Source organism: Quercus suber, unplaced genomic scaffold, assembly GCF_002906115.3.
Source record: "Quercus suber isolate HL8 unplaced genomic scaffold, Cork oak 2.0 scaffold_1, whole genome shotgun sequence".
In the NCBI taxonomy this organism is placed as follows: domain Eukaryota; kingdom Viridiplantae; phylum Streptophyta; class Magnoliopsida; order Fagales; family Fagaceae; genus Quercus; species Quercus suber.
The window spans coordinates 626,887-642,348 of NW_027069468.1; the positions used below are offsets into that span (position 1 = coordinate 626,887).

The 15,462-nt window shown below is 36.1% G+C and overlaps 1 protein-coding gene across 1 annotated transcript; it reads left to right on the forward strand.

Moving 5' to 3' along the window:
- Nucleotides 1-688: 688 nt before the first annotated feature.
- On the forward strand, nt 689-5,067 carry LOC111986928 (uncharacterized). Its single transcript, XM_024018623.2, has 3 exons — nt 689-1,292; nt 4,459-4,608; nt 4,723-5,067. Exons 1-3 carry the CDS (start codon nt 1,059-1,061, stop codon nt 4,798-4,800), a joined length of 462 nt encoding a protein of 153 aa, XP_023874391.1. The 5' UTR covers nt 689-1,058; the 3' UTR covers nt 4,801-5,067.
- The last annotated feature ends 10,395 nt before the right edge of the window (nt 5,068-15,462 follow it).

A 15,462-nucleotide genomic window follows, 5' to 3' on the forward strand; every position in this document is an offset into this window, starting at 1 on the left:
AAAATTACATTAAAATATTGTAGATAAATTCCGTTCCGAATAAGAATAAAAAAAAGGGGGAAAAAATGGAAGAAGCGAAGAAGTTTCGTTCACCCTTAACAAATTGAATTTCTCTTGTATTACCTACGGCTACCGCATTCAGTGGTAATAACTAGCTAGTAGTTTTGATGAGCTGGTAAAGAGTGAGAGCGAATGAGAAGTAATTCAACTTGTGATTTATGTCTATGACTATGGCCCAGAATGTCGTGCAGCAGGACTGATCCAACAACACCTCCAACAATGACAATTTTTTTTAATATATAACAAGAATTGTGCTATCAAATTCAAAGCATCCTCCTTCTCAAAAAAAAATTCAAAGCATCCATGTCCAAATTTCACATTTAACATGTGTTTCCAAGCTAAATTTCAGTCTTGTAACTTGTTAAACAAAAACGTTAGGAGTTAAGGACCACAACTTAAATCCAACGGGGCTGCAGCCTTGTCCTTTTGTCAGTCATACTTTGATTTTCGTTTCCGTTTCGTGCTGGTTTTTGTTTTTGTTTTTGTTTTTGTTTTTGTTTTTTGTTAAAAAAAAAAAAAAAAAAAAATTTAAATTTTTACAGCGAAATTATTTTAGCCAATAGTATGCGACGGAACTGAGAGTTTGGGCCAAACAAGCCCAGTTTTCATTTTCATTCCAACGTTCGCGTTACTTGACTTGAGGGTCACACTTTGCTTGCTCCTCCAAACTTCTACATCTTTTCCTAGAAAAACCAATACTTGTACCATTTTTCTTTTTCTCTTGGTCCAAACAAGGAGCGGCCTATATATTTTTTTTCTTCTGTCTTTTAACAATAATAAAATAAAATATTCTTTATTATTTTTATTTTTTGGATAAATTTCGAGGCGATTAAAATTTAATGAATCCAATCCATCTACTCCTATAATAATAATAATATTAATATTATTATTTTGATCTATCTTCTCCGCTAGTTTTCTTCTTTAAAAACGAGGGAACTTTCTTTAGCTCAACGCACAAACCAATCTCCTAAAAGTAAAAGTAAAACAAAAGAGAAGAAATGACGACGAGCTGTATGTGTTGTAGTAGGCTTGTGATTGCACAGAAACCAATTGACAATAAAATCCTCGTATCGCCGATTGGTATTCGGGTGTTTGTACCTCATGGTACAACCACTACTGCAAGGCCCACCTCGAGTACTAGGGTTTGTGTTGTTCGGGCTTCAATGGTGGACTCCTATGAGAGCTCCTTCGATTTCGTTAAGCGCATGGAGAAAGCCTGGTTAATCTCTCAGGTTCTTATTTATTTATTGTCTCTTTATTGAATTGTTAGAATAAAGTTGTGTTTGGTTGCATGGAAATGGATTTGGTTGATTGGCATAATAGATGAAATTCTGGGCAACACGAAGAGCAGCTTTAGGAAACTTAAGAAGTTTGAGTAATCTGAAATTTATTTCTGTTTTGACAGTTTAAGCGAAATCCTCATAAGAAGGAACTACCTAATTTGTAACAGGAGGACACTAATATTTTGTTAGTGGATTGGTTACTCTTACAAATCTTACTACTTAGTACTAGTCCTAGTAGTAGTGTATTGTGGGTCTGTCTGGCTCTGTGTTTAAATAGGACTTTTAAGCCACAAAAAATAGATATTTAAGGAGTCCCTAAAGGTCAAAGCTGAAATTTGGAGTTTTTTTTAAGGGGAAACTCTAAAATTCACTGTTCATACTTTATAAATTTAGAACTTTAAAGCACCATTCACTACAATTTGCCAAATACTCGAAAGTCAAAACACTAAAAACAGCATTTCAAATAAAGCTATATTTAACAAAAACTCTACTACAATTTCAGCTCTACCAAAAACTCTACTATTCACTACAATTTAAGCTCTTTGTTGGTTATATTAATTCCCATATCTAAATTGTTTAGTAATGATTATAAATTTATAATGGTAGACTCTTCAGTACCTAGTTGAGCAACTATGTGGTGGCAGTATCTAGTTTGGGAGTTCAATGCTAAATATAACAAAGCTTATGTTTACTGTGAATTATCATCTATAAGGAAGGTACTGAACAAGGGTACATAGACTAAGGATTTAGGAAACTTACACATTCAATCTTTATGGTAAAGAGTCCTATTTAATGTGTGTTCCTCTCCACCCCATCCTTAGAATTCCCTATTTTTGGTATATATTATAGTATCTGTGAGCATTGATAACAACAGGTGCATCTAGAGATTTGCATAGATGCCATTTACGTCTTGATACATGATTAAAAATAACAAATATTCATACTTTTCACCTATGTTTACTGATTTGAGTCACAGTATCACAGAGTTTTATCCTCTAAGAGCATATTATTATTAAGATTTTCTTTTTTGGAAGTCATGTTCCTTTTTTTCTTTGGTGAGCAGTTGTTGCTTCATAGATGAGGTGTTTAGCTCACTTGTGGAATCCATCTCTAGTGCAATCAATGCATGGCAAATAGTGCTTGTTAGTCATACTTTGTAATTCCATGATTGAATCAATAATATTGGTAGAAGAGACTTAATTGCTATGTACATAAAGGTTATACTTAGTGCACAAGACTCCCACTTTTGTGGGGTCTAAGAGAGGTGATTGATAAGTAGCCTTACCTCCAAATTTTCTTTGGAGAGGTTGATTCCCAGACTCGAACCTATGACATGTTACTTTTAGTGGAAGACACTTGCCACCACACCAAGGCCTGATGGAAGGCACCTAGCTTTATATAAAAAAGAAAATAATTTCAACAATGAAATAGTAGGTGGACCAATGAAATAAAGATAGAAACAGAGCATATGGTACGTGCTTTCTATATGTATTTTTCTGTCTGTTAGGTCACTCATTGATGGTGCAATTCCTAGACTTATCAGCATTATTATGATAATTACTATTTTGGTAGAGGGAGAAGATAAGAAGAAAAGGAATGGGGGAAGCTTGCAAATTTTTAGCCATGTCTACAAACAGGGGTGGAACCAGGAACCAGGATTATAAGACTGGTTTTTGTGTGTGTTTTACTGAAAGTTTCCTTGAATATAAGGGACACTTAAAGCATTTCAAGAGGTTTGGCCCCCCTCATCCCCGAGGTCCATTGTAGTACCACACCTGCCTACAAATGTTTTTAGATCTTTACGATTGGCCTTTCGGATTTTCTTCAGTACTCCAATCATAATAGTTTGTTTGTCTAAGTTTAGAAAGTCAATATTTGAATTGATTTGATGCTCCATAGTGCTTCGTCAATGCTTAATATAATCATACTTTGAGATTAATCTGTTGGTGCATATAAGATTTTTTGGTTTACTAAATTGCTTTGGATTACTCAACATTAATTGTGCATCTGATAAGCCAGTATATCAAAAGATAAAAAGAACTTCAATGCAATCCTCTATTCTGTGACTTTTTTATTTTTATTTTTATTTTTTAAATTAAAAAATTTTATTTAGTCAAAAAAGGCATAGCCCAAGTGCACAGGAAGTATACAATAGGTAAACCCACAATTAAACTCTAAACTTGCATTGCCTCTTTTCCATGAGTAATTTTTCTTGTTTTTTGTGTATAATATGCATACATAATGGAGCTGTTATTTCTGTGGGGACTAAATATACACAGGTCCAAACAGGAGTCATATTTTCATAGTTCTAAGCTACAGATTGTTTTATGCATATTTGTATGATTGTTTGTTAGAGCTTTGCCTCTCTAAAGTGTGATAAATGGCTTTTTGGTGTTCTAATTTTCTATTCATTTTAAACTTGGGATCAATGTAATCTTTTTGTTAGGATTATAAATTCTGCAATCTGCCCTTATTTACATGGTTTATGGATTTTTATATGATTGGTGTATTTATTAGATGAATTTACCAGTGTAATATGCTTGCTTTCTTGGGTGATTACAATTTGATTTTATGCTTGTGGCATTTGGTGGCCACGGCATTGTTTATGTATGTTGTTCTGCCATAGTCATTTAAAGGTACAGTAATATTCTTGTTCTTATAAGAACTTCTGCTCTTCTGATGATCTATACCACAAAAAGGCTCTTGGGATATCCTTTGTAAGTTTGTACTTAAAATTTTTTCTAGGAAATGGTTCCAGAAAATTCCATCTTTCATTGTAATGTTTGAGCTTCTTCTTGTAAAAGAAGAAAAATTAAAATAAAATAATAGAGAGAGAAACCATTTTGTTTTGTGCTGGAGAGAAACATGGAGTAGGTTTTGGGAAAAATTTGGTCTATGAAAACTAAAACCTTGTAGAAGATTTGAATTACTTCCCTGTATGCTATTCAAGTTGCAGAAAGATATTTTGTTGATAAGAAATTTTATAATACAAATGGAAGAGTGCAATTTACTTTATTTATTATGGGCTGCTACTTTTGTGCAACTGGCTTGATGTTAAGCCTAATCTGTATATTGATTGTTTCCCTGTTTCTCCAATATTTCATGCTACTTTCAGCAACCCAGACCAATTAATTGTACTTCTTGCAACTCAAACGGACATGTTGAATGCAAATGGTGTGGGGGTACAGGCTTCTTTATTCTTGGGGATAACATGCTCTGCCAAGTCCCTTCAAGAAACTCCAGTTGTGTTATTTGTTCTGGAAAGGTAAATATATCTACAAGGCCTTCAATCTAGAACTAGTATAATTCCTTTGTTTTCAATGCACAAACTCTACAAAAGCTGTATGACTGACCCTTTATAATGCCATGATACTTCCAGGGATCAATGTGTTGCTCTGATTGTAAGGGAACAGGCTTTCGTGCCAAGTGGTTAGGAGAGCCTCCTATTTCCAAGTAGTTGTATTGCTTCTCGGTGAAAAGATCCATAAAGGTTGAAAAAGATTTTAAGTGACATCCATTCATTTACTGATTTACTCTCATTTATTCCAGTATTTGTGGTCAAGTAACGATATTCTTAACCTCTTTTACTCCATGCTACAAGTTACTCACTTGTTCTTATGAAGTCACTCTTGTCTTATCAAAAGAACATTAGTCTGTATCATAAATTCATTTCAATTCTTATAATGTACAAGCAATAAGTTTTATGAATTTTTTTTTCTTCTGATTTTTGTTGTGTAAAAACTGCTGACACGGAGGTTTTTTTTCTTCAGTATGTTAGCAGTAGCACCAAGGCAATTGTCAATTAACTTGTAGTGTTGTCTTTAACTAAATGGGCGCCGATGTATGTCTAATTCCTTTTTGATATGTAACATGATGTTTGGAAGGGCAATTTTCTTTTCAAGCATATATATGGTGTTGAAGGATAGTGCTGGGTCGTGCACAGCATAGTTATACATTCATGGTAACTTCTAAGATCTCTCTTCATCTAATGGTATGAGATGGATTTCTCAACATTTTTGTTTCTTTGTTTTGTACTTTCTTCCCTTCCATAAGTATTATGTAAATCTTTTTGTGAATGAACATGGCCTCTATACTTGATATCCCTTCACTGATTCTTTCATAACTGAATATGTCTTCTTTTTCTGATTTAAGATATTCGATTATGACAATTTATAAAGTTCCTTCGGATTGGACCTACTCTAATTTTCAATCAGATAATGGGAAGTAATGGCTTGCGAACGTAACAAGCAATAGAAAATGGTGAGGTACCATAGCTGATCATGACTATAGTTATCCAGTTTGGGTGAGTTGGGATTTTCATGCCACATTCCAATTCCTGGGTCAGAACCAGAGGCAAAAGCATAAAGATTTAAATCCATCAATGCTCCTTGAAAGAAAGCCTCGTAATTGCTTGAGCTTTTAGCTAAATCGACTATAGAGCTTCTCCCTGATTAGGATCCTCTCCATTTTAAAGAAAACGGATACAATCTGCTTCATAATTTTTTTTTTTTTGATAAGGTACTTCATAATTAATTTTTAAAATTTCTGAAATAATGAACAATGATTCATTTTAAATGATGTGCCACTTCACAAATTTTTTTTTTTTATTTTTTTATAATTTTTGTGGCTGAGAAACACTTTACACACATTTTTTTTTGAGAAGTAATTTTTTTTTTGTTTTTTGAACCTGAAAGTAAATCTTGACTATTATATAGCGTACTCTATCCATGGTTATTTTCCCCTCACCTACACGCACATGGACAACATATTTTTCTCACCTGTTTTCAAGATGACTTCTTCATCATGGATCTTTCTTGAAAAGTAAATCTTGGCTATGAAATAGCTTACCATGATGAAGTAGTCGTCTTAAAAAGAAAATATGTTGGGAAAAAAATTGAAAGAATAAAGGAAGGAAAGGTCATCTAATTGTAATTTTCTTTTTTCTTTTTAATAAAAAGGTCAAATACAATAAAATCTTTGTACTTTTACGTCGTTGGATTTAGATCCTCTTATATTTTTTTTGCCAATTTATCATCTAAACTGTGATGGTGTAGCTATTAGTTCTGTCAATTTTAACATAGAGATCAAGTGAGACTCACGTGAGCCGTATTAAGAAGAAAAAAATCGTTTAACTACTCATTAAAAAAAACAAGACTAAATTATTAATTTTGTTCCTAACTTTTATTAATGATTGTGTGGTAAATTTTTCATTAGGCCAATTAGGCTGAGCCCAACCTCTTTGAGGATCCAATTCATGTATTATATTAATTTTATTTCATTTTGAAGGTCAAGCCCATGTAACTTAAGGGAGAATTGAGAATATATGGGTTGGAAGGTATGGGTAGGCTTCTCTTAGACCTTCGCATGAGCCTAGCCCATGTATGCTGCTAAGAGGGCTAGGGACGTTGGCAACAACTAAGGCTCATGGAGAGGGTTTGGTATTCAAAAGGCCAAAACCTTCATCCAAATAGAGGTCTCAAACAAGGGAGTCAATACCGTACTGGAGGCTGTACCGGTTTACCTAGCGGTACGATATATTTCGGATACCGGTCAATACCGGTGTACCGTTTCGGGTTTACCGCTATTTTTTATATTTATAAATAAATATATACATGTGTGTATGTGTGTATATATTATAATAAATATAAAAGTTTACCATAAAACATTTCCTTAATTCAAAACTAATTATTCATGGTTTTAGACTTTAGTATCAAGTAAAAGAAAAGAAAAAAAAAAAAACAAACACACACAATATAAAAAATAGAAAGCTTAAAAGTTATCATTGCATACTAAGAAAAGAAATAATACTAATAAGTTAATGCAAATAAGTTACCATTCTACCCTAACAAAAATTCAAAAATTACAAAACTTAAAAAAAAAAAAAAAAAACTTTTTTATGTACCGGCCGGTATTACCCGAAATTGGCCGGTACGACCGGTACATGGCCGGTACGCCCGGTATTTAAACCGGTACGAAACGTTAATGTTTCGATACCGGTATAGAACCGGTACGGTACGTACCAGCCGGTACGGTATTGACTTCCTTGGTCTCAAACTCTTGCTGTCTGTGATTGACACTTTCTGACCTAACCATTTTGGCCCCCATTGGCTAACCTTGCTGGTAGCCACTAAGTGCAACCTCCAAGGGCCTACAATGGCTGGGGAAGAACAACCAATGAGGCTTAGTCAATTTATTTCCTCAATTATGCAAAAAGCAAGCTAATCCACTTCCTAAGCAAAATCAAACAAAACAAAAACACGAGATTAGCACCTAGGGGGTCCAAAGCCTCTTCCATTAACCAAAAACCAGCCCTTATCAACACCCTAAACTCAATGTAGAAGGCCCCCATGAGCTCAAAAGCAACCTAAACATGTTTTACTCTTAGAGTTGAAATTTTAAAGAAAAAGCCCAGTCAACCAGTAAGTAGTTACACTATTTTGAGACTTAAGGTTGAAAGTACTGGTATAGAGGAGTCTTATGTATTTCTCTCAATTTCCTCTTCCTGTTGTTTGCAAAAAAGGTTTTAGACTTAGTATTTTAAGAAATATTTTGGATTTCATTTATTATAATTTTGATTTGCCTCTTTCTTGAACACCATTAGCCTTTATTCCTCGGAGAAAATGGGCAAATGCTCTTTTCACGCAAATTATGTAGCGTTTTGCCTTTTTTCCTAAACTAATTAGGGAAATGCCCCTCTTTTGAAACTCGATTTGAGATAAATCGAGTAAGACCATATAGTGGCATTTTTAAGAAGCCAATAGTGACGTTTTAAGAACTTATAGTGATATTTTGTAACTCGACCTTCATGAAGTTGAGTTATAGGTAAAAAAAATAAAAACAATTGCCTATAACTCGAGTTCATGGAGGTCAAGTTATAAAACGTCACTATAGGTCCTAAAAGCGTCACTATAGGCTCCTTAAAATGCCACTATAGGGCTCCAATTTTTTTTTTCTTAACTCGATTTTGATTCAAGAGTTTCAAAAGAGGGGCATTTCGCTAATTAGTTTGGGAAAGAGGGCAAAATGCTAGAATGTTTGTGTGAAAGGGGCATTTGCCAATTTTCTCCTTTATTCCTCATATATTTGGAATTTTGGACTTAACCCTCCAAAAAAAAAAAAAAAATTCAATTTAAAGAAGCCAAAGGGATATTTGGGCTCATTCTTGCATTTTCGACCCTTTGTCACAAAACATCCTTAACAACTTTAAAATGTTTATTTTTCTTCCCTAAATTTTTCAAAAAATTTTACTTTATATCCTTCTATTTATGTTCGTATCCTACGTTGCCTAATGGAATGCTAATGTGGTATCTATTTGGGACCAAACCATCTTCTTTTAAAAAGTTTGAACATGTGGCGTGAAATTGTTGGGACAAGATGGAAAAATGTTACATTGAGACCAAATTATGCCAAAATCTTAGAAAACCCTAACACTCTAATTTTGTAGCTAAACTTTATCTTTATAATAAATTCTTATTGTGGATAATATATAATGACAAATAGGAGTAATATTATCTATCCCAAGAAGTTTGTAGAAGATTTTTTTAAAATAAAAATAAAGAAGTTTTTGATGATCATAATTTTGAAAATAATAATTTTTTTTAATAAATAAAATAAGAAGCATTTGATGGTGGGATCGCAATTCGCGATCCTTTATTAGGAAAATGTCTTACAGTTGATAGACTGCCCCACACAAATGTGGACAGACATGTTGGTTACATACTTACATGACACTTACCCTACAAGCTACAACAAATAAAACTGATGCCTTCGCCTTAATCAACTTTGTTAAGATAATTATAAAAAATAAAGTCTATAGCCGGTAGCGAAGCCACAAGCCCCCCAAAGGCAATGAATTTTTAAAAATATATAGGTATATTCTGAATATGCATCAATATAAACATTATGCAGCTAATTTATACGTGTTTGTAAAAATAATTTTTAATGTTTAAAATTCATGGTGTAGGGACTGAATTTGAACAATTCTTCTGCTGACGAGTGGACTCAGATCCAACTAGCTCAATACAATGAATTTGTAGAGAATGGGTCTAAGAACTAGGCCTTAATGAGGATTGCAACAACAAAACACGGCAATGAGTAGGCGGAATGACAAGAACATGGATTGAGGTATGAAATTCTGCTCCTCGGGACTCTCTTGTGTAATCCTTATTATTTCTTCAGTGCTTGACTACAAAGTTGGGAAAGTTCTACAAGTTGCCATTGTATTTTTTTTCTCCCCTTTCTCCCGAAGGAGTTCTTACATTATATACCTCATTTCAGTTGATCTTAGCCCTACATTTGTTGATTAGGTAGGTCAATATTTGAGTGCTTGTCCCATCAGCCATCTTCCCATTCTTTCTGTGGGTTGCAGCAACCAAGGCTGCACTGGTCAGGGGTAATTTCCTCATTAATGTCGGCAGAACGTTAGTTGTGAGCATTTAATGTGGAGGTCACAGTTTATCCTGAAATTGTTTCTCCACCATGCTTCCATAGCTGACACATTGTACTCGTTCTCACTCTTGGGATGCTCTGGGATGCTACCTTTGATGGCCCGTTGCTTCCTCCTTCCTTGGTCTTAGTTGGTCAAGGACAGGATTGTCCTCGGCAAGGTTCTTGGGCAATTCGGACTTTCTAACTTCGTCCTCGGATGTTTCTTCCTCCTCGGCATGGGCCTTGGGCTTGGTATAAAGTGGGCCGGGGTTGCCAAATTCTTTGTCCCCATAATAACCTTTCGAAATCCTATTGTCTGTATCCTCGGACGGGGAGGAGGATTTTGATATCCTTGGGCCGTCGTAATGGCTCGTCATGTCTTTCCTCCGTCAGTGCCAGAGTCTTTTCACCTGTCCAAGGTACGCTCCTGGCGCTTCGGTATATAGAGCGTGCTTTCATTAAATTCTGGCAGCTCTTTGCTCCCCACGTTCATCGATGTGATGATATTCTAACGGTAGGGATTTCTTTTAGCTTTATGAGTGTGAAAACCCACATGGTCATCTTTAATTGGGGGTATAAATACCCATCCGAACTGATGTGCCCATTTTCTTTCACAATCAAGAGTTCTTGCGTGTGTATCCTGAGTCCAGTCAAATCTCCAACTACATTCACGTTTCCCTTCAGCGTAAAAAGCTTGTCTGAGGAGCTTTTCCTCATTTCTGTAAGTCTTTTTCTCTCTCTAGCTCAAGTTTTCTCTCTGATTCCTCTCTTTTTTATGCCCTTTCTTGAATTCTTTATCCGTTGCTAAGGATGGGTAGGTTTAAGAGGTTGGTTGAGTCTGAGGAGGCGATGGAGAAATTTATCGCCGATTATAGGATACTCGGTAACGTGGGTCTGAGGTACTGTGAATAGGGGGATTGGTATATCAGGAGGGAGGTGGGTGATGTAGTGATTCCCATAATCGCCTTCCTTAAAGGCGGTATGAGAATCCCTATGGGGCTAGTGATGAAGGACTACCTTAGGCACTTTCAATTGGCTCCCACCCAATGCACCACCAATGTGTTCAGGATCCTGGGTTGTGTGGACGCCCTAAATGAGAAGATAGGGTTGAGGTTAAGCCACCATGATGTAAATTGGTGCTATAACCTCCAACACCTAAAGGGTAAATCCTACTATATGAAGACGAGGAACGATAAGGTTCGGCTTATTCAATGCCTCCCTGAGTCTAGCAATGGGTTAAATAAGGGCTTTCTCTTTGTGTTTGGGGAGTGGCACGACAGCCTCCCTTGCCCGACAGTAGAGGGGATACCAGGTGAGGTATTTAGAGTAGGAGAGGATTTGGTCCTTTGTGCTATCGCAGTTTGCATTGTTAGGTTGCTAGTAAGAATATGCTTTTTCCTTTGCAGATCCACACGCCTTTGAACATCATTTCCATTTGGTCAACAAGGAAGACTTGGAAACTGTACTTAAGGCGGAGGTCTTTATGAACGAAGCTGACAACCAAGTTAGAGCCGCTCACAAGATCCTCTGGTACAAACCGATCCAGAAGTCATTCTCGACTCCTAAATACGTGATCAGAGCTAAGAATCCTAGGCTTCGTAGGATCACCATAGTAGAATTGGGGTTCTTGTTTTCGGAAGGGTCTCCCGTCCCAGTAGGTATTTCGTTGGCGGGCCCTTCTTCCTCTCGTTAAGCTGTAGAGGCTGAGGAAGGAAGTCCAGAGAGGGAAGAAGAAGTCACTGATTTGGGTCCGTCCGAGGACGAATTTGGCGCATTTGACCAAGTTAATCAGTCCGAGGATCCCTCTGGTGATTTGGGTGACCATAACTCGATTGAAGCAGACTTTCTATCATCAGGGACTGGTACTTAGGCTGAGATGGGTTTCAAGAGACAACCTCAAACCAGCCTACTCGACCTGATTGAGGGCGTCTTGTTTGAAAATCAAACTTTTTGAAAGGATATTATTTATTATTTTGTTTATCTTTTAAAAATGTATAAGTTTCAAATTTATCCTTAAAAAAATTTATCAAAAAATTGAATTAATAAATTAATAGGGATATAATAGAAATATTAGTAAATTAATAATTTTTATTTTTAAAAACAAACAATATTTTGGAACATCTCAAAACGAAATAGAGAACAAAAAAAAGTGAGACAAAGAGAGTAATTATTAATACTTAATAGTTATATTTAAAGTTAAGACCCGGTTTGGATAGCACTTTAAATCACTCAAAGTCGCGTTCGTTTTCTGTTTTTTTTTTTTTTTTTTTTTGCAACCGGATTTATTGACTTTTGTGAGAAAAAAATACTGTGCATGTATTGTTTACGTACTGTTCACACATTAAAAATATTAAAAGTGGGTCCTACGGTACTATTCATATATTTAAAAATTATTTTGCTACAGTTTTTCAGCAACAATCAATTTTTAGCAACTTTTAATAACAATAAATGTATCTAAACAGACTCTAATAATTATAATTTAAACTTACTGTTATGATTTTTTTTTTCACTTCGAATAACAATTTACTACTTAAGAATTTACTGCATTAATAGTGCATAAACAGCAAAATAGGGTTTGGGGTTTACTGTAGGCTATAGGGTAGGTGTCATTTTACTTTTGGTTCGAGTTTGGTTTCGGGAGTTTTATTTTTATTTTTATTTTTGTAAAGTTTTCAACGTAGTAAATGGAAATGGGGGAGGGGGAGAAGGTTGCCAATAAATGAATTGTATGTGGACTGTAGAAGAGTGTGGACCCAATGGAGTGCCAGATTGGTCCTCCTGATTGATGTGTATTATTTGTACCGTGACCTTAGCTGGCTGGTCTTAGTCATACATACATAGGCAATTGACAAGGGAGGTCGTGCTCGCATGCACCGCGGGAGCTTGCTAATAGGGAAGACATCTATGGGATTCTGTGTGCAAAACTCTTAATCAACATCTTGGGGATTGAAAGATTCCTTTTTGTAATTATTTGATATGTGTTGAACAGAGAGAGTCGGTGGGGTGGGGTGGGGTGGGGTGGGGGACACGCGTACTTAGGAGAATAGTCAAATTCTCGAATACTAATGTGTAAAATTATAAACGCTTGATCATGCAAATGACATATTTTATAAACTAATAGACATATAACAAAAAGTTTCAATCAAAATTAATAGACATGTGTTAAAATTAAGAAAAATATTACATTTTTAATTTTTGACCTATTTTTAATTAAAAACTAAGTGCAAAATAAAAAATAACTTATCTTGTCTTAATCTCTTAAGCATAGAATAAAAGACAAATGTTGATTTATTTAAATTTTTGGTTGAGTCATGAAAGAATTGGGTTATTTTAGTCTTTTTCTATTTTATTTTTTATTGGAAAGACGTTAATAGTTGAAACAAGATTGTAGGTTATAAATCAATCATTATTGTGGGGGAGTGGGGCACAAACAAAAGGCCCATAGACCCAAGCCCACAAAGACTGGAATGAAAGGAAAAACATAGATCCATCCGAAGATAACTGCAAAAGAAGTAGGCCCTGCGCATAGATAAGAAGAACATGAAGAAGTACGTTGGGCAATAAGACTCTCAGCCCATAGGTGTTTCCTGTTCCCACTCGGCATGTGGCCGAGGAGAATTTTGTCCTTGGCCCATGCCCGAGGACACAGACAAACTAAGGAAAGACAAAGAAGTACTTGAAAACCGAAGGTGAAATGTAGCCAACGAACCAGGAAAGATAAATTGATAGAGCCTAAATTCAATAACAATTACCTCTGCATTAAATAGTGATTTCCACCTAACCCAGGCTGCATTTATTGTTGAATAACCCACTTGAACAATAATCTTCACCAATTAACCCACTCACTTCTTCAAAGTAAAGGAGACATCTGATAGATCAAGTATCTTTCTATCTCTTCCACACAATTTTCCATCGAGAGAAGGATGCCACTAGTATAAATAGGACCCTTCACCACTTCAAAATGGGGATAAAAAAAATTTTAAAATAAAAAAAGAAAGAAAAATTGGAAAGAGGAAGGCAGAGTGTAAAGAAAATTTCTAACTTGTAATTGCTTATCTTTATCAAACTAAAGAGAATTCTGAGACCCCATCCTTTTCTCTAGAAAAGTCTTGTGCCACATAAAGTGGCGCAAAAAAAGTTACAACTATTCTCTCAGTTGTAATAACCATTTTGATTTTGATTTCTTATATAATCTCCCATAAACTATTCTCCCATAATTCATAAATAAATTGTGTTGTTCATTTACTTTTTTGTATTTTGACTCCCACAATTATAAAAGAAATTTTAGTAATACAATTTAGGATACCATGTGTGGGGACAAAGAATTTGGCAACCCCGACCCACTTTATACCAAGCCCAAGGTCCATGCCGAGGAGGAAGAAACGTCCGAGGACGAAGTTAAAAAGTTTGAATTGCCCAAGAACCCCACCGAGGACAATCCTGTCCTCGGCCAACTAAGACCAGGGGAGGAGGAACCAACGGGCCATCAAAGGTAGCATCCCAAAGCATCCTAAGAGTGAGAACGAGTACAATGTGTCAGCCATGGAAGCATGGTGGAGGAACAATTCTAGGATAAACTGTCACATCCACATTAACTGCCCACAACTAATGTTCTGGCCATATTAATGAGAAAATGACCCCTGAACAGTGCAGTCTTAATTGATGCAACCCACAGAAAGAATGGAAAGACAGCTGATAGGACAGGCACTCAAGTATTGACTTGCCTAATCAACAAATGTAGGGCTAAGATCAACTGAAAGGGGGTATATAATGTAAGAACTACTTCGGGAGAAAGGGGAGAAAAAAATACAATGGCAACTTGTAGAACTTTCCCAACTTTTGTAGTCAAGCACTGAAGAAATAATAAGGATTACACAAGAGAGTCCCGATAAGCAAAATTTCATACTTCAATCCATGTTCTTATCATTCTGCCTACTCACTGTCGTGTTTTGTTGTTGCAATCCTCATTAAGGCCTAATTCTTAGACCTATTCTCTACGAATTCATTGTATTGGGCTAGTTGGATCTAAGTCCACTCGTCAGCAGAAGAAGTGCTCAGATCCAGTCCCTACAATTGGTGTCGTCTGTGGGGAGAACTTATGTGTTAGTAGGGATAACAATCCAGCATGGTAGGATCAGGCCCTCATCAAGCGAGCTCTCATCGGCCTGCACCGACAAGATCCCAGCAACGGGGTAACTTTCCCAATTCAGAGCAAGCTCAAAATGAAGAGAATGGAAGGTTTCAGGAAGGCAGTGTGCACACCACTCCACGTACTCCAGAGACAAAATGACAATCGAGTCGTGCAGCAAGAAGAAGTTAGGAGCCACATGTCCCAGAGACAGAATGATAATCAGGCCATGCAACGAGAGATAGAAGACTTGAAAAGAAAGCTGCTCCATGCACAACGAAGGCAGCCTCATTCTAACCCTGACATGCCCTCCGATGATGAAAGCAATGATGACTACAGGCAAAGATAGAGAACTCTTCCAAGCGAGACATTCTCTCACGAAGAAGAGCACTACCAGAGGCGTAAATGTAAAATCCCATCTCCTAAAGGCTTGGGGAGTGATGCCATGAGCAGCACACTAGATAAACTCTCTAAGCGAAAAAGGCTAGAAGGAATTCTCAACTGATCTTGAGTTTTTTGGGGAAAGACAAGATTGGAACCACACAACCCCATGACGATGTGTTG